The sequence below is a fragment of the Oreochromis niloticus genome, linkage group LG18 (assembly GCF_001858045.2).
Source record: "Oreochromis niloticus isolate F11D_XX linkage group LG18, O_niloticus_UMD_NMBU, whole genome shotgun sequence".
Lineage (NCBI taxonomy): Eukaryota > Metazoa > Chordata > Actinopteri > Cichliformes > Cichlidae > Oreochromis > Oreochromis niloticus.
Window position 1 is genome coordinate 34,349,355 of NC_031982.2, and position 25,218 is coordinate 34,374,572.

Sequence of the window (25,218 nt, forward strand, 5' to 3'; positions counted from 1 at the left end):
CGCGAAGACAGGAAGATGAAGATGATCACATGTTCACTGGGAGCGAGCAGTGGTGACCAAACTTTCCCTACATGAGTGAAACTCTCGTGGAAGCAGCCACAAAGAGCCACAGATGCAGACTTTAAATTTCACTTCCCTGTGCTGGCTCGGTTCATTTCAGGATAGATCAGACGTTACTTCCAGCTTTTAGAGCTGCTAGATTTTAAAAGATCAGTTCCTTCTTGTAGTAAATCCTTTATGTTTTCCATGATAATCATCTTAATATTGACTGAGCAGCCCTGATTTCAAGCATGTAGATCAGCTGTGATTTTTTTTCTTTTTGTGACATTATCGATTTTTGTCTCTCCAGACGTCCCACAGCAGCCTGTCTGTAAGGAGGAGGAGGAGGAGGAGGTTCTCCCTGAGCGGCAGCTCTGTGACCAGGAGAGGAGCTCCAGTCTGGACCAGGAGGAACCAGAACCTCCACAGATTAAAGAGGAACAGCAGCAGCTTTTACTGATGGAGGCAGATGCTGTCACAGTGAATTCTGTGTGTGGGGAAAGAGACAACCGTGGACCAGAACCGGACATTGGGCAGCTCCTCTCTCCCAGCTCTGCAGGGAAACCGGATCAGGAAGCGTGGAGATGTTTGGACTCGGGATGTGTGGACAGCTCTGCAGTGTTGGAGACTTGCTGTAAGTTCCTGTAATACTGACAAGATTCTGTGAAGTCTGTGCTTGTGGGAAAACTGCCAACATGTGTGGAATTCTGGGAGTTTTTCAAATTCGAAATAGTCCGAGGACAATAGCAGAGCAGGGCTGTGGAGATATGTTGCTCAATGTGTTTGTGTTTTTTCAGTGTTGCCCACACACTCGTGTCGCAGCACAGAGACACTGCTGCTGGTTACAGGACGGCTCATTTTGATGGAAAATTAACATTTCTGTCACAGCTTATTTACTCAGGAAGTTTTAAACTGTGAAAATCTTTCTAATTTCCTAATTTCAAAGTCAACGGGAAACTCAAATCTATCCAACGAGTCGCACGATTGGCTCGACTTGCACGACGTGCAGAGATTAGCTGCACAGCCCTGGATTGTGTGCAGACTGTTTTTCACACAAAACTAAAGAGTCTTTGTTACAAATAATTACATCTGAGGGTCATTAAAACTCTCTGTGTGTTCATGGAAGGATGTCGGGAGATGGAGTTGATACTGCTGTGTGAGACGCTGGACTGCAAAACCTGCGGCAGATGTTTCGGTCAGAAAAGCTACTTGTTGCGCCACATGAAGATCCACACGCGTGAGACCAAGCCAGCCTGAAACACCTGAGGGAGGGGGAGGGGCTTCAGGTATCAAGGTGATTTTCAAATCTGAGGTTTGACTGTTTTTAAACTTTGGACCGTTGGTGATGTCGCCCACCTCGATGGACGGGCGCTGGTCTTAAATAAGTCCTAAATAAAAATATATGTTTGACTGATACAACACATTTATAACATCAAAGTCACAGATTTGCTTCTTTGCACACCTTTACTAAAGTATATGTAGAGATTATTTATGTATTTATATCTGTATGTTTTATATGTAATTAAATTATTCAGTTCATATCTGTTTATATCGCAGCACTAAATCACAACAACCGTCACCTCGAGGCACTTTCTGTTGCAGGTAAACAGCTTCAGTATTAGATATATGTGTGCTGTTTGGGGGATCATTCTCAGGTGTGAGGGGCCAGATTTGGTCCGCAGGCTGTGAGGTTGACACATGAATCCTAAACCTAACAGGTCAAAGTAAATAAATATATCTGCTGCTGAGAGGTCGAGGCACAAGCCAGTGTGATGAACATTTACTGCAGCAGGTTTGAGCAAATAAAAACATGCCTTTATCATTTCGTCATCATCTGCTATCATCTTCCTGTCATTTCACATTGGAGCTGAATGTCAAACGGGTTTAAAGTGTCTGATATGCCAGTAAAAAGAAATCATATGTATGTGTACGCTGAATAAAAAGGCTTTTAAAAAGATGTTTCCAGTGTTTGGTCTCTCACATTTATTTAACTTGAAAGAGTTGAGCTGTGACATAAAAATAAAACGGTGGCGTCTTTGTTTAGGTTCAAACGTGAGGCTCACATTTAAGGACAAACTGATGAATGTCATCATTTTTCATAAGGATCAAAGTGAAAATGTTGCATCTACATGTTGATTCTCTGAGTTTTCCAGATAACTTACAAACTACATAATTATAATTATGAAACGTAAGAAGTGATGGAATCGTGCAAAAAACCGAAGCTTTCTGTTGACATAATGTTTGGTTGTGATGCAGGTTTGAGTCTGAACCCTGAAAAAATACAGTTTTCAGAGAGTTAAAATTAGAGGTAAAGATTTCACATCTGTTCAGCTCTTTAGGCAGAGGTTAAACAGCAGCTGCGGGGAAACAGGGTAATATTATTATTACATAATCCATAAATGTCTTTCACATGCTCCTCAGAGTGTCTCTCCTTCATGTTGCTCTGTGTCTCCTGATGATCACTTCCTGTCCTCATCTACACACCAATGTTCCCTCTAAGCTGCGCACGTGCGCAATTGCGCATTGCTGGCACGGTCTCTGCGCACAGAAAAAATCTAACCTGAATTGAAATTAAAATTAATACTTTAACAATTCTGTTTTGCAGTGTTAGTCAGTGAGTGACTGGCTGCTCCCATATTGTATTAGAACGATGCCACCTTATCCCATAATCCAGCCAATAATGCGATTCACATTCGTATATACGCAGCCAATCAGCGTCGTTGACAGGCTATGACAGCGTCCTTATGTGCCGACACCGGTGTTTTAGCTGGCAAAGCGGCGTGGCTGATGTGGAGTGAAGCCACGTTAATGACAACGTGTCCAACCATTGGAGATGTGAGCAGGACAGACGGAACAACTGACGGAAAAAGTGTGGACTTTATACCAGTTTTTAAATTGTGTTGATCGGCCACGTAAAACCAGAGTTATGATAAAAATATCTGCAATGTTTGGTTTTCTTCCTGAATACTATCGTTGTTTATATTTACTGCGAAAAGAAACAGTAAAAACGGCGTTTTATAAGGAAAACGCTCGAAAGCCTGTGAGCAAAAACAAACTCCACCCTCTCCCTTTCCTATTCGTCCAAAAAAGTACCATGTCGACCAATCAAAAAATGATATGGCAACGTGGCATCTAGTTGTTAAGAAACGGGAGGAAGTTTTAGGAGTGACGGCGGTGTTCTGAGATGTGAGAGATTTGAGACGTTTAGCGCAAATCTTGTGTAGTTAGTGTGTAGTGTAGTCAATAGTTTTGTTGTGTGTGTCAGAACAATGAGGCGACTGCTGAATGTTACAGGTGTTACAGCAGTGATACATCTGCTGTTGTCAGGCCTGCAGGTATCAGGCTGTTCTCCTTTATCTCATAGTGGACAGAAATTATTTTTTGGAGTGGCACAAATAATTTGTGTGGCATCAAATTTGATGCAGAACAGCTGATTGTTCTGTAAATAGTTTGAAATGTTTATTTAAAAATGTATTGGCTGCATTAAAAAAATAGCTGCAAAAATCTTTGTTGTTTGATAACTCAGTTACTTTTTTGAAGAAGTAACTATATAATTAATTACCCAACATTGGTCATTATATACTGTATTTTGCAGACAGACAGTTACAGACTCTCTCCCAGACCACAGACTCATAATACAAGTCAGAGCTTTATTTAAAAAGAAAAGAAAGTTGTGTTTTCAAAATTGGAGTTCAAGTTATTTTTCCTTCCAATAGTGTTAACATACTACACAGGTCATGAACAAGATGTTTTTACATTTTCATTGTAAGTGGGCTAAAGCAGTTAATTAAAAGTAGTCTAACATAAATGTAAATGCTGTAATTTGATTATTTTAATAAACCATGTAACTTGGATGGATTAGATGCTGGCGTGACCACAGTGCACACGTCTGATGTCGCTCACAGTGGTCCAAGGGACGCTCAGGGAGTTTGTGTGTTCGCTCAGACACATGAAAGATTAGAGGGAACATTGCTACACACTCGTACATTATTCTGCCCCCGGTGTTTTCATCTGTAGGAAACTTCGTTGAGTTTGAAATCATAACCGGCTGCGGGGATTTTCCACTTCTGGTGTCCCAGAAAAGTGAAGACCTTTAGTTTGTTTACAGTACCGTTTACCCAGACTCTAACCTGACAGCAGTCACATCAGTGTGACAACATCTGCAGCTGACTTCAGGTTTTTATTTATCTATTTATTTTTTTATTTAATCTATTTTTTATGCGTATTACTAAAATGCTTCGCCTGGTTTGATATAACATTATCACACATATTTATATATATTTTTTTCAATTATTAGTTAATTATTAACAGCAGCCCCCCTCCCTCCGCTCCTTCCTCCACCTCAGCGGCCCTGTGTGGTTCAGACAGGAACAATATGGCGCCGGGAGGAGCGTTAGCATCGGGACCAGTCGTTGTCTGAGAGACTGGTGATCCGGCAGGATGAACCTCTGTGCCCAGTACCTCCGGTAAGGTCACCGCGGAGCGCTCTGTCCGTCGCTCGGTGGCCCAGTAGCGGTCAGAATCGGACGTTTTGACCCGACAGGAGGCTTGTTTGGCTCGGCTTTTAGTATGTCAGGAGCTAGCTGCTCCGGGGACCACCCCCTTAGCTAATGTTAGCTGTTAGCGTCATACATCAACAAACAATCGGCGCCTCCGCATGCCGCCGCCTCACGCTCCTTTAGTCTGAGATGTGAAATATTTATTTAAATCACACTCAGCTGCGCACAGGTGTGATGTTTGGTGTGCTAATTTAAGGCCAGATTAGCGTTTACCCGCCATACGTTTCCCACTGTGTTATTGCTAGCTTTAGCTCGCTAGCTAGCTTCCACCTGCGTATGTCATGTTAGCATTTCCTTTCTGAGGCTGTCACATATGAACTCTGGGCATCTATTCACACACCAGCCTCCTTCAGCTTTACTTCATCAGCATGTTGAAGTGTTTGTGCCGATGGTTTATGTGCACAGGTGTTAATGAACAGCGTGTGGTCGTTAATCAGCGGGCGGGTTTGTAACGAAATCTATTTGTATTGCTAAATTTTTGTATCCAGGAAGTAGGCTGAGCCCGATATCTGTTCTGTGCCGTGCTGACGACGTTTAATCTGAGCTGTTAGTGCTTTAATGAAGCGATAGCGGGCGGAGCAGCCTTCGTGTTATCTGTGGATCGTCAGTAATGAGGAAGTGCTGTATGAGGCTTTGTTATGACTGGAGACAGGTGCTGTCAGGTTGTCATGCTCTGTGTGTGTGTGCGCGTACATGCGTGCGCGCTTCTAACCTCCTGTTCTCTGTTTACATCCGAGCAGACAGGCAGAGGCCCTGAAAGCTGACATGACAGGTAAGTCCCCACCACCGCTTACTCACACACCTGTTCATCCTTCACCTGCTCATCTCTGTAGGCCTGCAGTTCAGGCAGGTTCAGCAGTCTTATTGGGGCTTCATTGAACCTGAGATCATCGGTTAGGTTTAGAGGACGCATGAAGGTGGTTAAAAGCTTGATAAGTCAGCCAGGGTCAGTCCTTCATCGTTCAGATGAACGAGTCAGAGCATCTGGCCAATCAGAAACATGGAGAGATCTGTTGGGAGCAGAGCGATGGAAAGGGAAAACTAAACTATGAGAGGCACATACGATACTAAACACATTTCACTCTGAAGGCATCAGAGTGAGCATGTGTGTAAAAGGAAACCTCTGTAGGATTGTAAGTTTTGTGAACTTGGCGTTTAAGATATTAATAAAGTTTAGTTTATTTGAAGCCAGGAAAGAGAACCTGCAAAAGTGTCGACTGTGCAAGTTAACAGACATGAAGACACGGGAGGATCAGATTACAGCTGCTCCACAAAGTGAATGTTTAGATGTGTGTGAGACAGGTTTATTGTTTCCTCTGCAGTCCTGGTGGTGTTTAATGCTCTGAGAGGAACCAATGAAAATGAAACAGAATTCAAACATAGACTCAGCCTGCTTACAAATCTGACACAAGGTAATAAAGTGCAAATGATTCCCTGTTTATAGCCAGTTTTTTATGATAAATGTCAACAAGCTTCTTCTGAGAATTTGAACTTTAGACCTCCTCAAAGTTTCCGATCCTCCTCCTGTCTGCACACTGAGCTCTGAGGAATGGTAAAGTTGTTTTCATGGATCTGAATGGTCGGTATGTGATGACTTTAAACCACTTGGGTTCTTATCTCAGACACAATCTACTCCAGAGCAGGTAAGGTGTGCAGCTTAAGTTGCCATGGTGATGTATCCTGGTAAGATGTGAACCTCCTTTATAACAAAAGGGTTAAACCTGCAGGTATCTGAGTAAGCTCCAAACCCCGCCTCGCAATACAGGCATCAGGTCAGACAGCCACTGGGTAACTCATGTGTTTAAAAGGCATTAAGTGTAGTAATAATAATAATGATACATTTTATAGATGCTTTTTAAGACACTCAGTGACACAGTGTGCATAAACAGCTGGAAGGCAACACAGAATTAAAAGGTCATTTATGCAGAAGTCTTGATCTGAAAATAAAGTCATAAATCTTTGTTTTAGGAGAAGGCGAGTTATGAAAGTATTTAGACCGTACGCTGTGAAAACAGAAGATGTAACAAGCTGAAACTTCAGCCTTCAGCTTTTCTTTCAGTAATTTGTGGTCTATCCAGTTATGTCAAGTCTTTGTTATTTATTTGTTTTTATTGGCATTTGTGTGGGCTAATAAATAAATAAATAAATAAATTGAAGTTTTCTTAAATCATCTTTGAAAAATCCTAAAAGTTGGAAAGCAGAATTAAAAAAGTAGGTAACTTCCTGTTACAGCAGAAATATTCAGAAAAAACAAAAACTGAATATAATTTTTTTTGTCTGACATTAAATTTGAAAGTGTCCCACTGTGGTGTGTAGCTTGCTGAGACTCTGCACTTTCTTCTTGCCACCAATGAAATGGAAAAATGCAAATTGGATGAAAATTGCTGGTTAAAGTGCTGCTGATGTGCGAGGCAGCTGCTTCAAAACGAGGGTGGTGGGAAGCAGACGGACTTCCAGCAGTTTTGACTCATCGGCCTGTATCGAGCAGATCGATGTGTACGCTGACAAGTAGCCCTTCGTCACTTCTTTCCTTTCACCTCTCTGTAAAAGACAAAACCAGGGTTTATTTAATTCACACTTATTTAGTTTACTTTAGCTGAACGATAGTTAAAACTCAAAGAAGTGATGATTTCTGTTTAAGAAACCTTTATGTGCATCACAAAACTTTTACAGATTCAGCTGTATAATCCAGGATATTTGTATGTTTTGAAGTAAAAATAAAGCAAACTACACCTGTGAGGTGTGTAAGCTGAAACACAGACGTGAACTTTAAATGAAAGCGTGAGCACAGGTGAACGTTTCTGTGACACGATTAACTCTTTGAAGAGCCTCAGGGAGAACAAACCCTGCTGGTTCCTTATTTTGGTGACGTGATTAAATGTTTCATTTCTGTGGACCAGCTCAGCTGATAGTGTGACTGAGCTCCTCTGTCGCTCTGCAGTTATTATTACCCAGAGCCTGCACACACACTGGGAATCTGCTGTTTTTGGGAGGTCTGGGGCTCATTTGCAGGCGTGTGCTTCATGCTAAAAACAACGAAATCAATGTTTTAGCAACGTAAAGCTGTAGCTCAGCTAAATATTACAAGTTAGAGAAAACAGACAAATACAGATGCAGCTCCTGGTTAATAAGCATTTGATCCCAAAGTAAAACATAAAAATGTCTAGAATGTGCTGCTCTTTCGGCACCAGCTGATTTCTAGTTTGTGGTTCAGTCAGGGTTGAGCAGGCTTTGGTTGCAGGCAGGTAAACAGTCCGTGTGGTCAGGACATTATCTACCACAACCAGTCAACCAATTAGCATTCTGCCTTCATAGCACAGGTCATCACAGCCGGGCTTTAAGCTGACTTTTTGAATGACTGCACATAACTACGCCTCTGTAGCCCATGCTGCGGTTCAGTTCCCTCTGTGAGTGTGTAACCACAGAGCTACACAAACAAAAATCCTACATTAGCTTTCAGGAAGTTATCTGTAATTGTACAAAAAGATCAGCAGAAGGAAGGAGCAGAACGTCTTGGCTCAGACATCAGGAAAATCATCTGTTACCAGACCGCGGCTGTAATCAACACAGACAACGTGTTAGTTCCAGTTTGGTTGAAGCTGAAGTCGTTGTTTTGTTTTACAGCAGACCACTGAATCCATTAGACCTGCTGGCTCACGTCACTTTATTTCTGCTGCCCAGCCTGATTTTAAAGCAAAGCAGCGGCTTCTCACGATGACTGGAAACCTTCCAGTTTGTCTAGCTGAGCCGCCTCCACTGAGCCCGAGCTCAGTTATGATGGTTCATTTGCATGTTTTTATCTGGAGGCATGTCGGGTATCTCTTTGTTTTCAGTCGGAGCAGGAACACGGAGATGCTGGACGCCATCATGGCTGGAGTTTATTAACATTTCAGACTTCTTGGATTGATGCTGTTTTTGTCATATAGGCTTCATACTGTGTGTCTGCTGTCATCAAGGTGACTTTGCCAGAATTTAATATAAACAATTAGCTCTTGGGTCCAGATAATGTAAATAGTCATTAATACTTGTGTCTGTTACACTTTAGATCAGATTGGTTGTGTCGTGTTTTCTACTCCACCAATCATATACATCCATATGCACGTCCTCCACCGGGCAGCTACATGTAGGGGCATGTCCAACAGAAATGCATATGTCATGCATGAGTGTTGCATATTTGCTCTGTAAACTGTAGGAATGCAGGGGAGGTTATAAGGTTTGAATTTCCACTTCAGAAGACACTTAAAAAATAAACAGAAGAATTCAAATAAAACAGACGTTCACTGTGTGTAAAACAGGTGACATATGATGCTTTGCTCTCCTGCAGGTACATAAAATCCCAAAACGTGACTCTGTCTGAAATAAAAAAAACACATCAAATTCTAAAGTGAGAAAACTTTAAGTTAAATAAGCTCATTTTGAATTTGAGGGCAGCAGCAGGTGTAATTAAAGTTGGGACAGGCCCATGTTTCCACTGCGTAGCATCCCCTCTTCTTTTAACTACAGTCTATAAACGGCTGGGAAGCGAGGAGAGCAGCTGCTGGATGTTTGGGAAAGGAATGTTGTCCCATTGTTGCCTCATAGAGGATCCTAACTGCTCCACAGATCTTCTTTGTTGTGTTTTTGGATTCTTGGTTTCCAGTTGTCTTTCCAAAGTGGTTTGTCCCGATTGGACCGTTTGGTGGGATGGTTCTGGTCCCGAGGCCATATGTCTGACAGCTCGGCCCTCTCGTGCCTGTAGCATCTGATTTTTATAGTCACGTACAAAAAAAAAAGTGCTGCTAGTTAGTTGTTGTTTCTGAGATGTTATCGACTAACCGGGCTGCGGCCCCAACAGCAGCACGGCTCCCCCGTCTGCCCGTGACAGGAAGTTTAAAGTAGGACAAATGTCATCAGCACTCGCAAGAAGGTTCTGCTTGGTTTCAATAATAAGCGCCTGTGTGTCAGAGACAGTGTATCAAGTAAACACAGTATTTATAGGGACTTTCAGCTGCTCCCCTGTCCCCGGGGGTCTCCACAGAGGGTAGCCTGTGTTTGATTTGGCAGTGTGAGGCCGCATGCCCTTCCTGACCCAACGTAAAGTGGATTCGTGTCACTGACTGGAATCAAACCAGCACCCCTTTCTCCCCAAGCAAACATATAAATCACCACATTTGAACTGAAGCTGTTTCCTGTGTTTTCAGTGTTAAAGTCTCAGATGAGTCTTTACATTTACATCAGAACCACTTTGCTTTCCTAAAACCTTTTTTATGTCCTTCCTGCTTCAGTTTCAAATGAATTTGCACATTTAAGACTAAAATAAGTTTCAGTCGAGCATTTAAGTTAATGGATCACTGAAAATGTCTGATGTAAATCAGGTCAGCCTTCATGATTTTATCTGCTTCCAATTTTTAGTACACACACGTCACAGTCCATCAGTTTGTAATTAGTGTGTTCTTGTTCAGATTCAAAGCTGGGGGCAGCAGAGGTGTGGACGTCCCGGCAGGCCCTGCAGGACCTTTACCAGAAGATGCTGGTGACAGACCTGGAGTATGCTCTGGACAAGAAGGTGGAGCAGGACCTGTAAGCTGCCCCTCCTCCGCTCTGCGTCACACAACATTATTTTCTCCCTCCAACAATTTCAGTTCAATTGATTTAGACCAGTTTGGAGTTTTTCTGAAGGGAAATAACTAACAATAATTAACAGGTATCAGTAAAAAAAACTACAAGAAAGTCTTTCTAGAATAACCTGGTTCAAAAAGTGTGAACGGACATCAGGAGGGAGTCGCTCACAATTAGTGTTTCATAGCAGGCAGCTTCAGAGTCGCTGATGGAGACCAAACTAGCTGCAGAGCTCAGTTTCTCTAACATCCTTTAACATTAATGCAACATTTAGTGTCTAAATGGTGATGTTAAATGTGTGACTGAAGACAAACTGAGCTCAGCTTTTGGACCGCATGGCGTCACCATGGTTACAGCATGATGATAGAGGTGGTCCCACAAGGCAGGCATCCATAAATCTGCAGAGTCCACTTTGTTCCCTCAGTGTTGATTTATTCAGCGCACAGTCAGTGTGGAAGCTTTGACTCATGTATCGCAGCTACAGGTCACGTCTCCGCCTGCAGCTGTGGGTGGATCATCAGTCGTAATAATGGACACGTGTCAATCGTGTTTTGTGCAGTGCTGCTAAACTGTCATTTCCTGCCCCCAGTTCAGCTCCGCCAATTAAACACATCGTCACAGCTTCCAGACACACAGAGGTCTGTGATATATGGGAACCTGGAGACAGAGTGTTTAATATTTGGGGGTCTGTGAAGTAAGTAAGTTGTTGAAAGCCTGTCGCTCCTTGTTGGTTACTGCAGAAATTCTTACAAAGCCAAAAGTATGTTGGAATATTTAGAATTTTTGCTCAGATGTGTTGACACCAAAGATCAGTTTCACATAAAAAGGCAGTAATATAGCCCTCGACTCAGTTTATGGGCTTTTCCATTAGGTGGAAGGAGCTGGTACTTTTTAGTATCTGCTGGTTTGAAGCATTGTGAGCTGATCCGAAAAGGTGATGTCAACAGACTACGTGCTGCCGATTGGCCAGTTAGGATCCCTTTACCAATCCCATCATCTGGGTCCTGATGTGGGTTTCTCTCTGCCTGCAGGTGGAATCATGCTTTCAAGAACCAGATCACCACGCTTCAGAGCCAGGCCAAGAACCGAGCCAACCCCAACCGCAGCGAGGTCCAGGCCAACCTGTCGCTGTTTCTGGAGGCTGCTAGTGGCTTCTACACACAGGTAGGCTCACTTTGTATTTGTGTTTGTGAAGTTATGAAAAAATGTCCAGTTTTGCTCTAAAGAAATAATCCCTGCAGACAGTCATAGGCTCCACCTCTGGGAGGAGTTTTATTCAGGCCCTTTGGAGTAATCCTGCTAACACACAGACAAAGTGAATGGAGCTAAAGCCCCACATCACCACTGATATAAACGATTCAAACGACGTCTAACTGTGTCTGCTGTGGTCCAGTTACTGCAGGAGCTGTGCACCGTGTTCAACGTGGACCTGCCCTGCCGCGTGAAGTCGTCTCAGCTCGGCATCATCAGCAATAAGCAGAGCAACACCAGCGCCATCGTCACCCCTCAGCCCAGCTCCTGCTCCTACATCTGCCAGCACTGCCTCGTCCATCTCGGCGACATCGGTGAGAAAAGCTTCCCGCTCGCGAGCGGCGACTGAACCCGACTGGGAATATCAGGGACGATTTTTCAGAGCTTATTTTCTTCGTGTTTGTCTTTCAGCTCGATATCGTAACCAGACCAGCCAGGCCGAGTCCTACTACCGGCACGCAGCTCAGCTGGTTCCATCTAACGGTGAGTCCCTGCACGTTTTCTTTAACTGGCTTTTAGGTTTTGCTGTTTTTGGTAATCTGTCCCTCCTCCTTCATCAGCTGAGCTCTAAACACATTCAAACACTGAGTTGTTTCATCTAAATGTCATACGTGCATAATTCTTGCAGCTTTCAAGTACTGAGAAAAAATGTGGTTGAATTATGCTGGGGTTGCTATAGTTACCACTCTGCCTCTTGTAAATAGTGTCACATGTGAGGGAAAGCTGAACTTAGCTGATTTAAGATGTTAAAGATGATTAACTGACATTTAAAACTTCTGCTGTAAAACATTGATACTGAATAATATAATATAAAGAAATTATTTATGTGTGATTAGTTCTGGTGTTTGGTATCCATAAAGACGACCTGACTGAGAAGTGGCAGTGAGAGAGGTTTGAGCAGCCATGTTTGTAGTTCTTCCCTGCTCATGTGCTGCCTCTTTGTGTCTCCTGCAGGTCAGCCCTACAACCAGCTGGCCATCCTGGCCTCCTCTAAAGGAGACCACCTCACCACCATCTTCTATTACTGCCGCAGCATTGCAGTCAAGTTCCCTTTCCCAGCAGCCTCCACCAACCTGCAGAAGGCTCTGTCCAAGGCTCTGGAGAGGTACCAGCTCACAGCACAAACACCATTTCACGCGCTGTAGAGTCAAAGGAAATAATTTAAGATTTAATCTGAAAAGGAAAAACCAAACTCTTGCAGCGCTTAAAACTGTCTCAAAGTGTGACGATGTCTCCTTTCTGCTCTGTTAAATCCTCCCTCCTCCTCTGTGGTGCTGCAGTCGCGATGAAGTGAAAACCAAGTGGAGCGTGTCCGATTTCATCAAGGCCTTCATCAAGTTTCATGGTCACGTCTACTTGAGTAAGAGTCTGGACAAGCTGGACGGCCTGAGAGAGAAACTGGAGGAGCAGTTTCAGGTACAACTAAACGCTGTTTTATGCACCGCGATGTGCAAATCTGTGTGAGTCTGTTTGTATGACACAGTTGTTGTTGTGTGTTTGCGTGTGCAGAGGCTGATCCTGCAGAAAGCCTTCAGCTCTCAGCAGCTCGTCCACATCACCGTCATTAACCTGTTTGAGCTGCACCACCTCAGAGACCTGACGGCTGACGGCAGCGAGCAGAGCTACAGCAGCGAGCAGCAGATCAGCTGGTTCCAGCTCCTCGGCCTTTTCAGTAAGAACTGAAAACTTTTAATGACACTGATTACATGGATGGAGTCGTCGACGGCTCCTGCTTTGTTTGAACGATACTCATGTCAGATGGTGGCTTTTATGTTTATTAGAAGTACAGAGACTTTACAGGAAGGAATCCGACACATACGTGTAATCTACAGCAGCTCAAAACTGACTTCCTGTCTCCTCAGTGTCCTTCCTGGGCGTCATGTGCAGCCGCGTTCTGCTCAACAAAAACCGCGGGGAGGAGATCATGGGCGAGTGTCCGCTGCCGGCCATCAAGGTGTCGCTGGACTGGCTCAAACTGAGGCCCAGCGTTTTCCACGAGGCCGCTGTTGTTAAACGGCAGTAGTAAGTCCTGCAGACTTTCTCTGTCTTAATCAGCACAGAGTTTTGTACTGAAGCTGTGACTCTGCATCCTCTTCCTCTCTCTCAGCGTTTGGCCCTGGCTCGTGTCCATTCTCAACAGTTTCCAGCCCAAAGAGGACGACCTGTCCTGCTCCTCAGGTGGGACATCTGCTCGTTTTCAACTCGCCACAGAGAGGCGGGTGGTTAGTTAACAGCAGTAAAATAAAGAATATTGTTAAATAATTGTGAGAAAATTAAAACTGACTGGGAAAAAGGTCAGTTTCGTCAACACAACCAGCCTAAAGACAAGTTATGTGTTTATGAATGAAAACTGAGTTTTCATAAAGAGATTCCTGATTTCTTGGAAACTACTTTGTAACTTCAGGTTACGTTTTGATTCTTAGACACACAGCAGAAGAGCTCAGACTGTTCTGTTATTCCTGTTCACACCGACCGCTGTAAACTACTCAAACATCAGAGACGTCTTAGTAAGTGACAGTGACTGCAACTCTGTGGAGCTAAATGTACATTTCTCGGAGTAAATATTTTGAATCTGGAACTTTTCCTCATATTTTTAAAGAAGTATTAGGAAACATCACAGCACCACGAGCCGCTTTACAGCATCCTCCAGATGTGCTGCTTCCAGACGGCATCACCTTCAGCCATCACAACCAGCAAACAGGCGCCATCATGAGGCAGCGTCCTGTTCTAAAGCTTTAGTCGGCATGCATTAGCAGAATGCTGGCGTTTTATGTGCGAATGGAAAAAACACATTGGCCGTTTAAGTCCTTCGCTTGTGTACAGTGAGGGCTAGTTCACAGGCGCCCCCTGTTGTGCACCTGCTGGACTTTCAGCCAGTTTTGGTACAGAGAGGTTCACAGGAGGTGGAATCAGTCCCTTCAGTCACTGTTAGCACTGCAGTAGTTTAACCTGCGATCCTCACAGTTTAAATCCTCTGTCTGAATAAACCAAAACATTTACTTTTTTAGCCTTTCCTCTAACTCGTTGGTTAATTTCTTTACAAAGTTGATTCTTCTGAGCTGAACTTCACCCTAGGATGTTTGTTTTCTCCACAGTCACACCCTTGCCTGAGGAGTTTGAGCTGCAGGGTTTCTTGGCTCTCCGTCCTGCTCTGAGGTAACGACTCGCCTCCCTCTCTTGGTGATTGTTTAAAGTGTTTGGTCAGCGCAGATGTTCATATGTGTGTTTGTGTTTCAGGTGTCTGGACTTCACCAAAGGACATCAGGGCATCCTGGTGGACCGGGACGGCCTGCCGGTGCATGCCCGACACCAGAGACTCATCGGCCTGGGCAAATGGGTGGCCGACAGCCAGCCGGGGTGAGTGTTACTCCGCTCTGTGATGCTGTGTCATGTACGAACTGGTGTGTCATGGCTGTTTCCCCTCCGCAGACTGATCCAGTGCAGAGTGAGCGAGGACGGCCTCCTCGTCTTCATGACTGACATTCCAGAGCAGGCCATTGAGGAGCCGCAGGAGAAGGAGGTACCCGTGCTGCAGGAGTCGTTAAATGGCGAGCAGACGGCCAACGACGGCGGCAATTCTGGCCTGAAGTCCGTGCTTTCGGTGGGGAAGACTCAGAGCTCGTGGCCCGACAGCAGCGACCGTCCAGTCGTCACTTTCAAAGAGAACATCAAACCCAGAGAGCAGAGCCGCGACCCCACAAGAAACCACCATCAGAAAGACGGTGGCAAGGAGCGCCGAGACTTCTCCAAAGGCAACGGGGCCGCTGGGAAAGGAGAGCTGAAGAGGGACGGTAAGAGGAAGAGCGAGCTGAAGAAGAGCGTCCATGAGAAAACGGCCGATGCTGGAAAACAGGTAGAGACGCTGAAATGTTTTCACTGACGAAGCTGCAGCTTTGAGTCTTTGAGCCGGCGTGATGATGCGTTTCCTTTCGCTCAGGTGAAGGCACAGACAGAGCTGAGGAAGACTCCGGTGTCTGAGGCTAAGAAGACTCCTGTCACTCAGACTCAAACCACCTGCTCCTCCCAGTTCATCCCCATCCATCATCCAGGAGCCTTCCCGCCTCTGCCCAGCAGACCCGGTACGTCTGGACCTTTTTCTTTAAATTTAAACTGGTCCCAGAGGCACCATTAGTGATTTTTAATGGTGGGAAAGACCAGAGCTTCTGGCAAAAACGTGCACAGCCACATGCAGAACCTGCAGACTTCACACAGAGGGGCTCAGCCTGGGTTTTGAACCACTGAGCTCATTTATCTTTAAAGGTCCAAACTTTTGTTGTTGAACTTCAGACCAAACTCTGGGTCTGCTGACCTCACCTTAAACGCCTCTCCGTGAGCTTCACCGTCTTCACATTGTTGCCCTGTGTTGTCTCTGTGGCTCCAAACTCTGATCCTGATCGCTTCCTCTGCAGGTTTCCCTCCCTCAGCCTATGTGATCCCTTCTCCCGTGGCTTTCCCTGGACTCCAGGTGAATCCGGGCTTCACCTTCTCCACCGGTGTGTCCGTCCCAGGTCCTTTCCTCCAGCAGCCTGTCCACACCCAGGCGGGCACCCAGGTCCAAGCTGGGAAGCAGTCTCACATTCCCTACAGTCAGCAGAGGCCCTCGGGGCCGGGTCCCGGTCAGGGGCCGGGATCCTCGGGACACGGCCCTTCCCAGGCTCAGCAGGGCCAGACTCAGACTCCCTCCCAGCAGGCCTTGCAGCAGTCAGTCCAGCTGACGATGAGTCAGCAGCAGTCACCCACCAAACCGGTCCAGCAGGTTGGGATGGGAAAGAGTCCACCTCACCACCCGGGACTGCAGCAGGTCAGGTCACATGACTGTCACTACCTTTGTTTCAGTGATTTGATTGAGCACGTGTCATCAGCTGAAAGAGCGATTAACTCGGCTCCTAAACTGATTCCTGTTTGAAAGACTCGCGGCTGAAACACGTATTTTTCCATTTTTAGTCTTCACTACCAAAATGTGATGTTTATGCTCAGAGCGCCTCTTTCCTGCTCACAGCTTTTATAGTGAGCATCACTAATGAACTTCAGCACAACCAGCTTGCCTCGTTTCTCCTCGGTCTCTGTGCTGACCCCTCTAGGCTCTCACACTGAGGCAGCTCACTGTTTACCTCAGCGTGTTTTACTCTCTTCACATTCAGTACTGCTTTATTTTAAATTGAACTTGGTCTCATGTCTCAAAATATCAAAAAGATGAGTGTTTTCTATATTTAGGAAACTTTGAGAGGTGGAAATCTGAGTGTGAGCGCCTCAGATTTGAACTGTCCACGCAGTGAGTGATGTTTCCTTCTCGTTGTGTTCCCGCCCCGAGCAGTACATGCAGGTCCAGGAGCAGTCGACTCACATGTGGAACCAGGCCCAGGCGGCCCTGCAGAAGGTGTCTCCCATGCAGATGCCCATCAAGCAGCCTCAACAGCAGAAGCAGCAGCAGCAGGCCTTCTACATGGCGGCTCAGGATCCTCTGAAGATGTACGAGCACCAGCTGCATTCGTCGGCTCAGGTCTCCAGCATGGACAAGAAGATGAAGTACCCTGACGTGAAGTTACAGGACTTCTACTGGGACTCGCCTTACAGGATCGGGGACAGCCTGGCTGTGCTGGCCGACAGGATGAAGAGGCCATCGCCGGGGGGTATCTGCTCAGAGCAGGATGGCCCCGCGGGCCCCGGGGACCCCCGTTTGAGGTGAGCTGCTGTCAGCAGATGCAGAGGGAGGAGTTTGTTTTGCTGCTTTTCGCTTTTTCTGCTTCTTTTTCTGCTTCTTTTTCTTTATTTTCCTGCTTTTTTTTTTTTTTTCTTTTTTACTTTGTTTTTTTAAGATGAACTAAAATCCAAATCTAAACTTGGGTGTAACTGTTGTTGCAGTGATCGTTTCTCCTGATTCGGGCTGTTAAAATTTGCCAAAAGTCACGTTTGTACTATTTAAATATTATTTATATATCGCACGTAATAATAAATAAATAATTAAATAATATTTATTAATCACATTAATTCCACAAGAAGGAAAAGAGAGGTGTGATTACTTGTGTCGGTGTATTTCAATAAAACATGGCTTCTCCATAGCTACACATTACAAAGTAAATAGAGAAATTTGATTGGTTTATATGTACATCAGTCATTTTCCAGGTAATCTGGGTTTAAATGAGATTAAATTTGATTCTTAAAGAATTTCACACCAGTATAAAAATGTTTATAGAAAAGTTTAATGGACCCACACTTCTTCTTTTCCTCTGCCTCTCACAGAAGGTTGATGAAGTTTGAAGCTCACTGATATCAGATAACTGTTTTTTTTCTGGTCTGATTTTTCTTTTTTCCTCTGTCAGCTTGCAAGCTTTGGTAGCCTTCAGCTTAACTTCCCTTCTCTCCACCTCGGTCTTACTGGCTTGCCTTCTTTCGTTTTCTGTTCTTTATATTTCCCCCTCTCATTTTCTTTCTTCTTTCTGTTCTTCCTCTTCTTGCTTCATCTCTCACTAGGACAACAAGAGCTCGCCTCTTCTACCTCCTGACCTGTTAAAAACTCTAGCAGATTTTGAGGAGGAGGAGGAGCTCGTCTTTACTAAGCCTCCTGATTTCTTCCAGGCCTTGGCTGGCCCTCTTAGCACTGCACCTGGACCAAATATATTTGTATGTAGCCCTGTCTTCCTCACCCAGCACCCTTCCCCGTCCTTAAAACCTGACTTCCCTGCATCTAGTCTGAAACCACCCTGTGCTCACCAGAGCTGCTCACCTCTCCAGATGTTAGAGTTATTGTCACAATCTGCAGAATCCTCACATTTAGAGAGACACAGGAGTTCATCCCAGCATGCAAGCATCATCCTTTGATAGACCTTACCTGGTATGAATTTGGCTGATCTCCCAGCAGAGGTCACCCTCTCAGGTGTATCCAGACACCTCCCAGCTCAGCTGCTATGTTTAGATCGCTCCCAGGAAGTTGTGTTTTAATCACAGACTTGCTCTCTTCTTGCTTATAAGAGCTTCAATTAAAAAAACTACAGCCGAACTGTTTTTAGCCACAGAGTCCAGCCGTGTTCATCCTTTGATTTTATGGGGTTGTGCACCTTGAAGTCGTCTTCCACGGTGCCAGTGTTGACTTGTAGTTTAATGTTCGGAGGTATCTGAGGGGAGCAAGAATCAGGGTGTGGTGCCTGCGGCTCAGAGTGCAGGGTTAACTCCTCCCTTCTCAAAATGAAAATCAAGTTTAAGGATGGTGTTGTTGGAGCTGTAGTGCTCCTCACTGAGGCTCAGATACACGAGGACAGAACAGAGCCGTAAAACTCTCATCCAAGCTGAAAACGGCTCTGAGGTGCATGACGGTGATCTACAACGAGAGATCAGCCAAGTTTATGTTGGGCTTGGACTTTAGAGGTCAAACTGAAACATGGCTCATAGCCTCACTGATTTCTAAGAATTTCAATGTTTTGAAGCAGAGCCTGAATTTTTAATTAAAAGTATTCTCAGTCTTTGTTACGCTGACCTGGCCTTGTTTATGACAGATGTAGCGAGCTAACAGTGGAGGGGATTTTTCTGGGATGAGGCGGCTTCAGTAATCGCATGCTGAATGTTTTCAAACTTTAAGAGAAACATGGGAAAACAGCTGGGGACTGAAATATTATGGATCCTTTTTCAGAAACATGAATCAATTTAAACTGGTTTGGGTTTCCAAATGTGAGCCTTCAGATAGGAGAGCTGTGTTTAAGATTTGAGCGATTGATTACCGACGCTTTTAAATTCCTGCAATGACTTTAAAGGATCCAGTTTGGAAACCTCAGAAACCACCAGCTGCAGATCACAAAGATTTACTTGATGTGTGATGCAGGTGCTTCACAATAAAACTCCTCCCCGGGGCTTTTACTGTGGAACAGCTTCATGACTCACTCCTGCACTGATCTGAGGTCGGTCATCATCTTCTCTCTCTCCAGCTGCCAAACCAGACCCGAGTGGACAGCGGCCCCGAGGTCATCAGCCAGTCGTCCTCTCTGCTGCCCATCCCCGGCTTCCCCATGCAGGTCAGAGCCTCGGCCTCAGTGCTGCTGACCTCTCCAGCTCTTAATGCAAACACACAACATCACACATTCTCTGGTTTTTCTTTCACCATTGAAACTGAGGCTCGATGGCTACGCAGTGTTGAGTTTTTAAGACTATATCAGCCTGAGACGAACGATGATGATCAATGCATGCTTTTTATTTAGTGAATAGGATGGATGAATAGTCATAATAAATAACTAAGAGTGGCAGGTATGACCACAGTGAGAAACTAACACCTTAAAGTTACAAGTTTGAAGATTCAGTTTGCAGGTAATAAATGACAGCATCGGTTCACTGATGGTAAATGTGAACATTTTAATACTCGTGGTTTGCTCAGCTTTGAAGTAAATGTTAGCAGTAGATGATGTCACTGAAATCTTCTTTCATAATATGAATACATACGAGGCTGACGGCAGCTTGTGTTTGTGTGCAGGAGTACAACCAGAACAGCATCTTCAGTCAGGCCTACGGTAAAAACCTGCCACCCAGCTCCAAGCCCGACGCTCCCATGGTGCACCAGGAGACGTCCCTTTACACGCTGTTTGAAGGCACCCCGTGGTCCCCCTCCCTCCCCGCCAGCTCAGGTACGTCACAGAGATGTTGTTAGTATTCAGTCGTGCTGGGCGGAATGTGTGGCTGATAGCAGCTGTGCTCTGATTGGCAGATCACTCCACGCCGGCCAGCCAGTCTCCTCACTCGTCCAATCCTAGCAGCCTGCCGTCTTCCCCTCCAACCCACAACCACGGAGCCATGCCTTTCTCCAACTTTGGGCCCATCGGGACTCCGGACAACCGGGACCGCAGGGGAATGGACTGCTGGAAGGCCAACAAGAGTGGTGAGCCTGGAAAACGCTCTTGAAAACAGAGCCGATTCGTGTCTGTTACCCTTTTGATTTTCACCCTGTTTGGTTCAGTTAGACTTTTATTTTGAAAACTACCGCCTTCATACATAATTTAACATTTTTATTAGAGGACCAGGTGATCGATAAGCTAACACTCTGGGCCAATAAACAGCCAGTACAGGTCACGTGACAGAATGGCCTCACGTGTGGTCGTTGTGTTTCAGGAGCAGTCGGCGGATTCGGTCTGGACTACCTGCCAACCGCGGCCTCCTCTGCAGCATCAGACAGCAGCTGGCATCAGGCTGGATCGACGGGCAGCTCCTGGACCAATCAGGACTCTCCGATGGAGGAGTCGTCCTCCACTGTGCTGCTTGACAGCCTCAAGGTAACACCAGGCCCACAGCTTAGAAGCCTGAGAAGAAATGATTCATGTTTATCATCTGACTCGCTGATGTTTTCGCCGTTGTGCGACCTCTGCTGGATTTGGCCTCACGCTAACCCTCTGCCTTCCCCTGCAGTCAATCTGGTCGAGCTCCATGATGCAGCCGGGCCCGTCGGCACTGGAGCAGCTCCTCCTGCAGCAGAAGCAGAAGCAGCAGCGAGGTCACGGCGCCATGAACCCGCCTCACTGAACGGCAGCGCGAGGCGGCGCTTTGTGTCCGGACGTCAACAATCCACCACCAGGAGAAACGGAGGGGAAAAAAACCACAGAAGTTTGACGAAAACAAGCTCCAACTCAAATTAAACCGGCGAGAAACGGTGGAGGCTGGGGAGGCGACACGACCCCCCGACGAGGCTGAATCACCACCCCCACCCCCCTCGGCTGTCGAGGAGCGGTGACGCCCCTCCTGGATCGGAGGGCGCGGGATCTCTTCGACCGCGGTGCCACGCACCACGCCACCGCCGGGTTTCATTCAACCGGTGGAAATCTGAACATTGAGGAACCACCCCCTTTCACATCACTGCCCCCCCCAGTTTTGGACAGACGCCACATCTCCACGAACTCGTCATCTGGAAGAACTTCTTCTTCTTTCTTTGCAAAAAGATTAAAAAAATTAAAACGGAAAAAAGAACGACCTCCTGGACGTCTGCTCGGTCCCGATGGAGAGCCGGTTTTTAGAGTCTCCGCCGCCGCTGTAGACTGAAGCGGGGCCGTTCGAGAGCCAGAATGGTGTGGTTGTCGGGTTTGGGGGGAGGCCAGGTGACACACGGGGGGGGGGGGTCAAACAAGACTGGACTTTCTGATCTCCATTCATTTTCATTACTGGAGGAGGGAGGAAGGAAGGAAGGAAAGTTTGGTTTCAGCTATATAAATATATACATGAATATATATTGCCATAGTTGGACTTGTCTTAGCCGTGAGAATCAGGACTGGACGTTGTGAAGCCGGGTGTAACGCCTCCCGGGCTGAGCGCTCGCTTGTGTCGGTGCCCGACGACCGGGTGGCTTCACCATGAACATCGCAGGAAAGACGGAGGAAAGATCATAAACACCCTGTCGACCGTAGGGATAGTGTCACTGTTAGCTTCAAGAGATTGCAGTTATTAACAAAAAACACAAAAAAATAGAAACTGTACTTTGTGATTTGTTCGTAGCCGTTTTAGCTTTGCGCCCTCCGAGGTGATACAGGTATGTCTATTAGCTTCCTGCTTGGATATTTTCGGGGTTCTCTTCCTCTCTGACCTCTTCTTCCTGTTATTTCTTTACGTAATGAAGAAAAAATGGAAATATGTAACCCTGCTTGCTTAACTGCATTTACTGTTTGTTTTTGTTGCTCTTCTTCACTGGTTTTAAGCAGCTCGCCCAGAATGTTTTCTATTATCCTTTCTTGGAAAAGCCAATTGCAGCTTGATGCTGTACAGCAAATTTGTTTTTTTTATTATTATTATTATGGAACGGGGCATCTGGAGACCCTGTAGCTCTGCTTTTATTGAACCTGTGAGTGAAGCCCCGCCCCCTTCAGTGTAAAGCCACCCTAACCAGACTCAAAAGCTACCAAGTAATAACGGGAAAAATCTGCTAAAAAAGTGTATTTGATTACTGGTTAATCTGCGGGTTCCTGTAGGCCAAAAAATATTTCACAGTTTTGCTGTAAAATACAGAAATATTTAGTTTAATGACATAAAAATAAAAAAAATGCAGAAGGTGGTCTGGAGTTAAGGACACGCTGAGTAACTCGCTCATTACAGGCAGAGTAAAATATGAAGCAATTAAGAAATTAATTATTTTAATGAAGAATCTATTTTCTTTATTTAATCAGTGAATCATTTGTGAAAACTAAAAATTCCTTCAGTGTTTCGTTTCCCGCTGCTTCTAACCAATCCTGTAAGAGCTGCTCAGTTTCCTGTGACTGACAGAAAAAAGGCGGCGCTCTCATCGGTCCTTCGCTGTTGCTGCTCTCCTTTCATTCTTTAAGGGTCTAAAGATTCATTTGATTTTTCTTCTAACGAACCTGCAACATGCAACGTTGTTCAGAAAAAATGTAAAACGTCTAACTTGCTGATGAACGGACTTCTTGTTGCTTTCGCTTCATTTGAAAGAAGGTTCACCTGCAGCCCAGTTTGATCTCACGCCAGTAAAACCAGAGCATATATTTAAAACAAATTTTTTTGGTTCAGTGAAAAGAAGTAGTGAAACCTTGCGAAAACAAATCTTTGAGTAATTGAGAGCAAATCACGAGCAGCCTGACGGCTCTGCAGGGAAACTAATTCTGCTTTAAACATTAAACTTTAGTTCCAAACACCAACGTTAGTATTTCACTTGTTTATTAATCAGCAGTGCAGTTTATTGAAAACGTGTAATTATGAAGGTCTTTGCTGCAGTTTCACTTTTCAGAGGAGTGCGGGGGTGGGGGGGGGGGGGGGTCGGACCCGTGGGAAAGAAAAACCACCACAGAGTCCACGTGAAACTTTGGATCTGCAGACTGTGTGCTTTGTTTCATCACCTAAGGATTTAGCCCCAAATAGGTTTCACTGTTTGTTTCGTTTATCCAAATAATCGTGAGGTTCCAAACTGACGGGGAAAAACAGGATAACTCATTAACTCTCCTCTGAAACATCGTTCAGGCCACCAGTGATGATCTGAGGTTTCAGGGCTGCAATGCGTTTGACTTAAACGTGAAAATGTTGTCTTTCAAATGAAGTCTCGTACGCTAACTTTGACGTCACGGTTTTCTGTGCTCGGATGTCGGGAACGTTTGCCTGTGAGTGGCAGGATCTTAAACAGATTTAACGTTGCCATGACATCAAACAGTTTCTCCTCATGAATACTGAAACGTTTTTCTGTCCTGTGACCTCTGAGCTAAAGTGAAGTTGAACCATTGAGCTCAAGCTGCCCTCAAGTGATAACGATAAGCTCCTCCTCTGCTTGTGATTGGTTTTCACGACACGGCGTGAAGCAGGTGTTCTGACAGATTGAAATAACTGGCATGGTTTGCAAATCATCGGCTGGCCTGTGTTTGCTTTGACTTTGTGATCACGCTGTGGGAAAACTCAGGATCTGATGTGAACGCATCACGTTAGGAGCTGAAAAAGGGTCACGGCTCAGTTTTTATCAGCCATAAAATAAAAGTGGCCAGTGCGGTATCATCAGCAGACTTGTTTCTATATTTACCCTTTAAAAAGATAAATACTAATTTCCAAACTGAGGCACTGAACTCAGACCCTTCCCCCGGCTCTGGGCAGGGTAATGATGACCTGCTGGATGTTAATCGCTTCGTTACTGTGGCTCGCCCTTCATTAAAGGAAGCAGGTAGAGGTTAGACTGCAGGTGTCTTGTTTTTTATATTTTTGCCGTTGTATTTAACCGCTTTAAAACAACAAGCCAAACTCGATCCTCGTCCATCTTTAAGTAGATTTTTAGGTCTAAACGAGTTCCCGGGAAGGTTCGTGCGGTGGGAACGGGCGGATGCTGGATTTGGGGGCGTCTGTGGCGTCACGCTGTCATTATTTTAGAGAGACAGCTGGCTAATCAGGATGCCAGGCTTTAGCAGGATGTGACAGTTTGAACCGACAGGAAACAGTTTTCCATGTTTAGAAAATAAAGTTCTGAGGAGGAAGAAATAAAGCCTGTTTTTATTTTCCTGGTGGGGCATTTTATGAAAGCAGACTTCAGAGAGACGTGTCTATTCTCTGTGTGATTGTGCTTTTCATGTTGCATTTACAAAGTGTATTTGAACAATAATAAAGATAAAATATTCCTGAACGCGAGAGCTAATTCGACCAGAAGGGTCATGGAGAGGAATGCTCTTTGTTTTCGTGTCAGAAGCTCACCACGTAGATCTCTGCTGACTCTCATTTGAGTAACTTGATGTACTCGGATCGTCGATGACATTCCACTCGGAGATGTTTGGGAGGCTTCAGGGCGACGGGTCCTCGTCGGTTTGTGCTCTGACAGCAGACATGTAGTCACGTTTGAGATCTGAGCTTTACTTTAAGGCTTTTTGTGTTTCTGTCTCTCTGTAGACTTTCAGAAAAGATGGAATCAGACTTTAAATAAAAACCAACTATGTTCTCCTTTAATGCTGGGTCCAGTTTTCTGTGTGTTGACCACCAACCTTTAAATCAGGCAGTTAAAGTTGTTTCAGTCCAGAATCGGTTCAGGAGCTGGGTGTGGAAACAGGGTTAACCCTCGTGTTGTCTTCAAATTTGACTGATTTAAACATTTTATCTCTAAAAAATCTACCATGAGCATCAAGATGTCTGAAAAATGTAGTTTTTAAATTGACCTGAGATTCCATGTCTTTGTCCACAAAGAGGACTTCGATACACATAATGTATTAGTCTACATACAATTTTGTGTGTTTTTATCCAACATTTGTACAATCTTGGTGTTCCCAGTCAGAAATGACTGGTCATTACAAATGAATGGAGCAGACAACAGTTGGTGTAAATGAGTTCAGGTTCATCC

The 25,218-nt window shown here is 45.1% G+C and overlaps 1 protein-coding gene across 1 annotated transcript; it reads left to right on the forward strand.

Moving 5' to 3' along the window:
- The first annotated feature begins 4,357 nt into the window (after positions 1-4,357).
- smg7 (SMG7 nonsense mediated mRNA decay factor) lies at positions 4,358-24,830 on the forward strand. Its single transcript, XM_013266613.3, is given in 23 exon segments — positions 4,358-4,505; positions 5,339-5,370; positions 10,040-10,157; positions 11,228-11,360; positions 11,590-11,761; positions 11,859-11,930; positions 12,402-12,552; positions 12,728-12,863; positions 12,957-13,119; positions 13,310-13,469; positions 13,555-13,625; positions 14,543-14,603; positions 14,685-14,804; positions 14,877-15,300; positions 15,385-15,526; positions 15,857-16,248; positions 16,762-17,103; positions 17,106-17,129; positions 19,364-19,450; positions 19,903-20,053; positions 20,134-20,304; positions 20,535-20,695; positions 20,829-24,830. Coding segments are annotated over 23 exon segments (3,423 nt in total). The 5' UTR covers positions 4,358-4,479; the 3' UTR covers positions 20,943-24,830.
- The last annotated feature ends 388 nt before the right edge of the window (positions 24,831-25,218 follow it).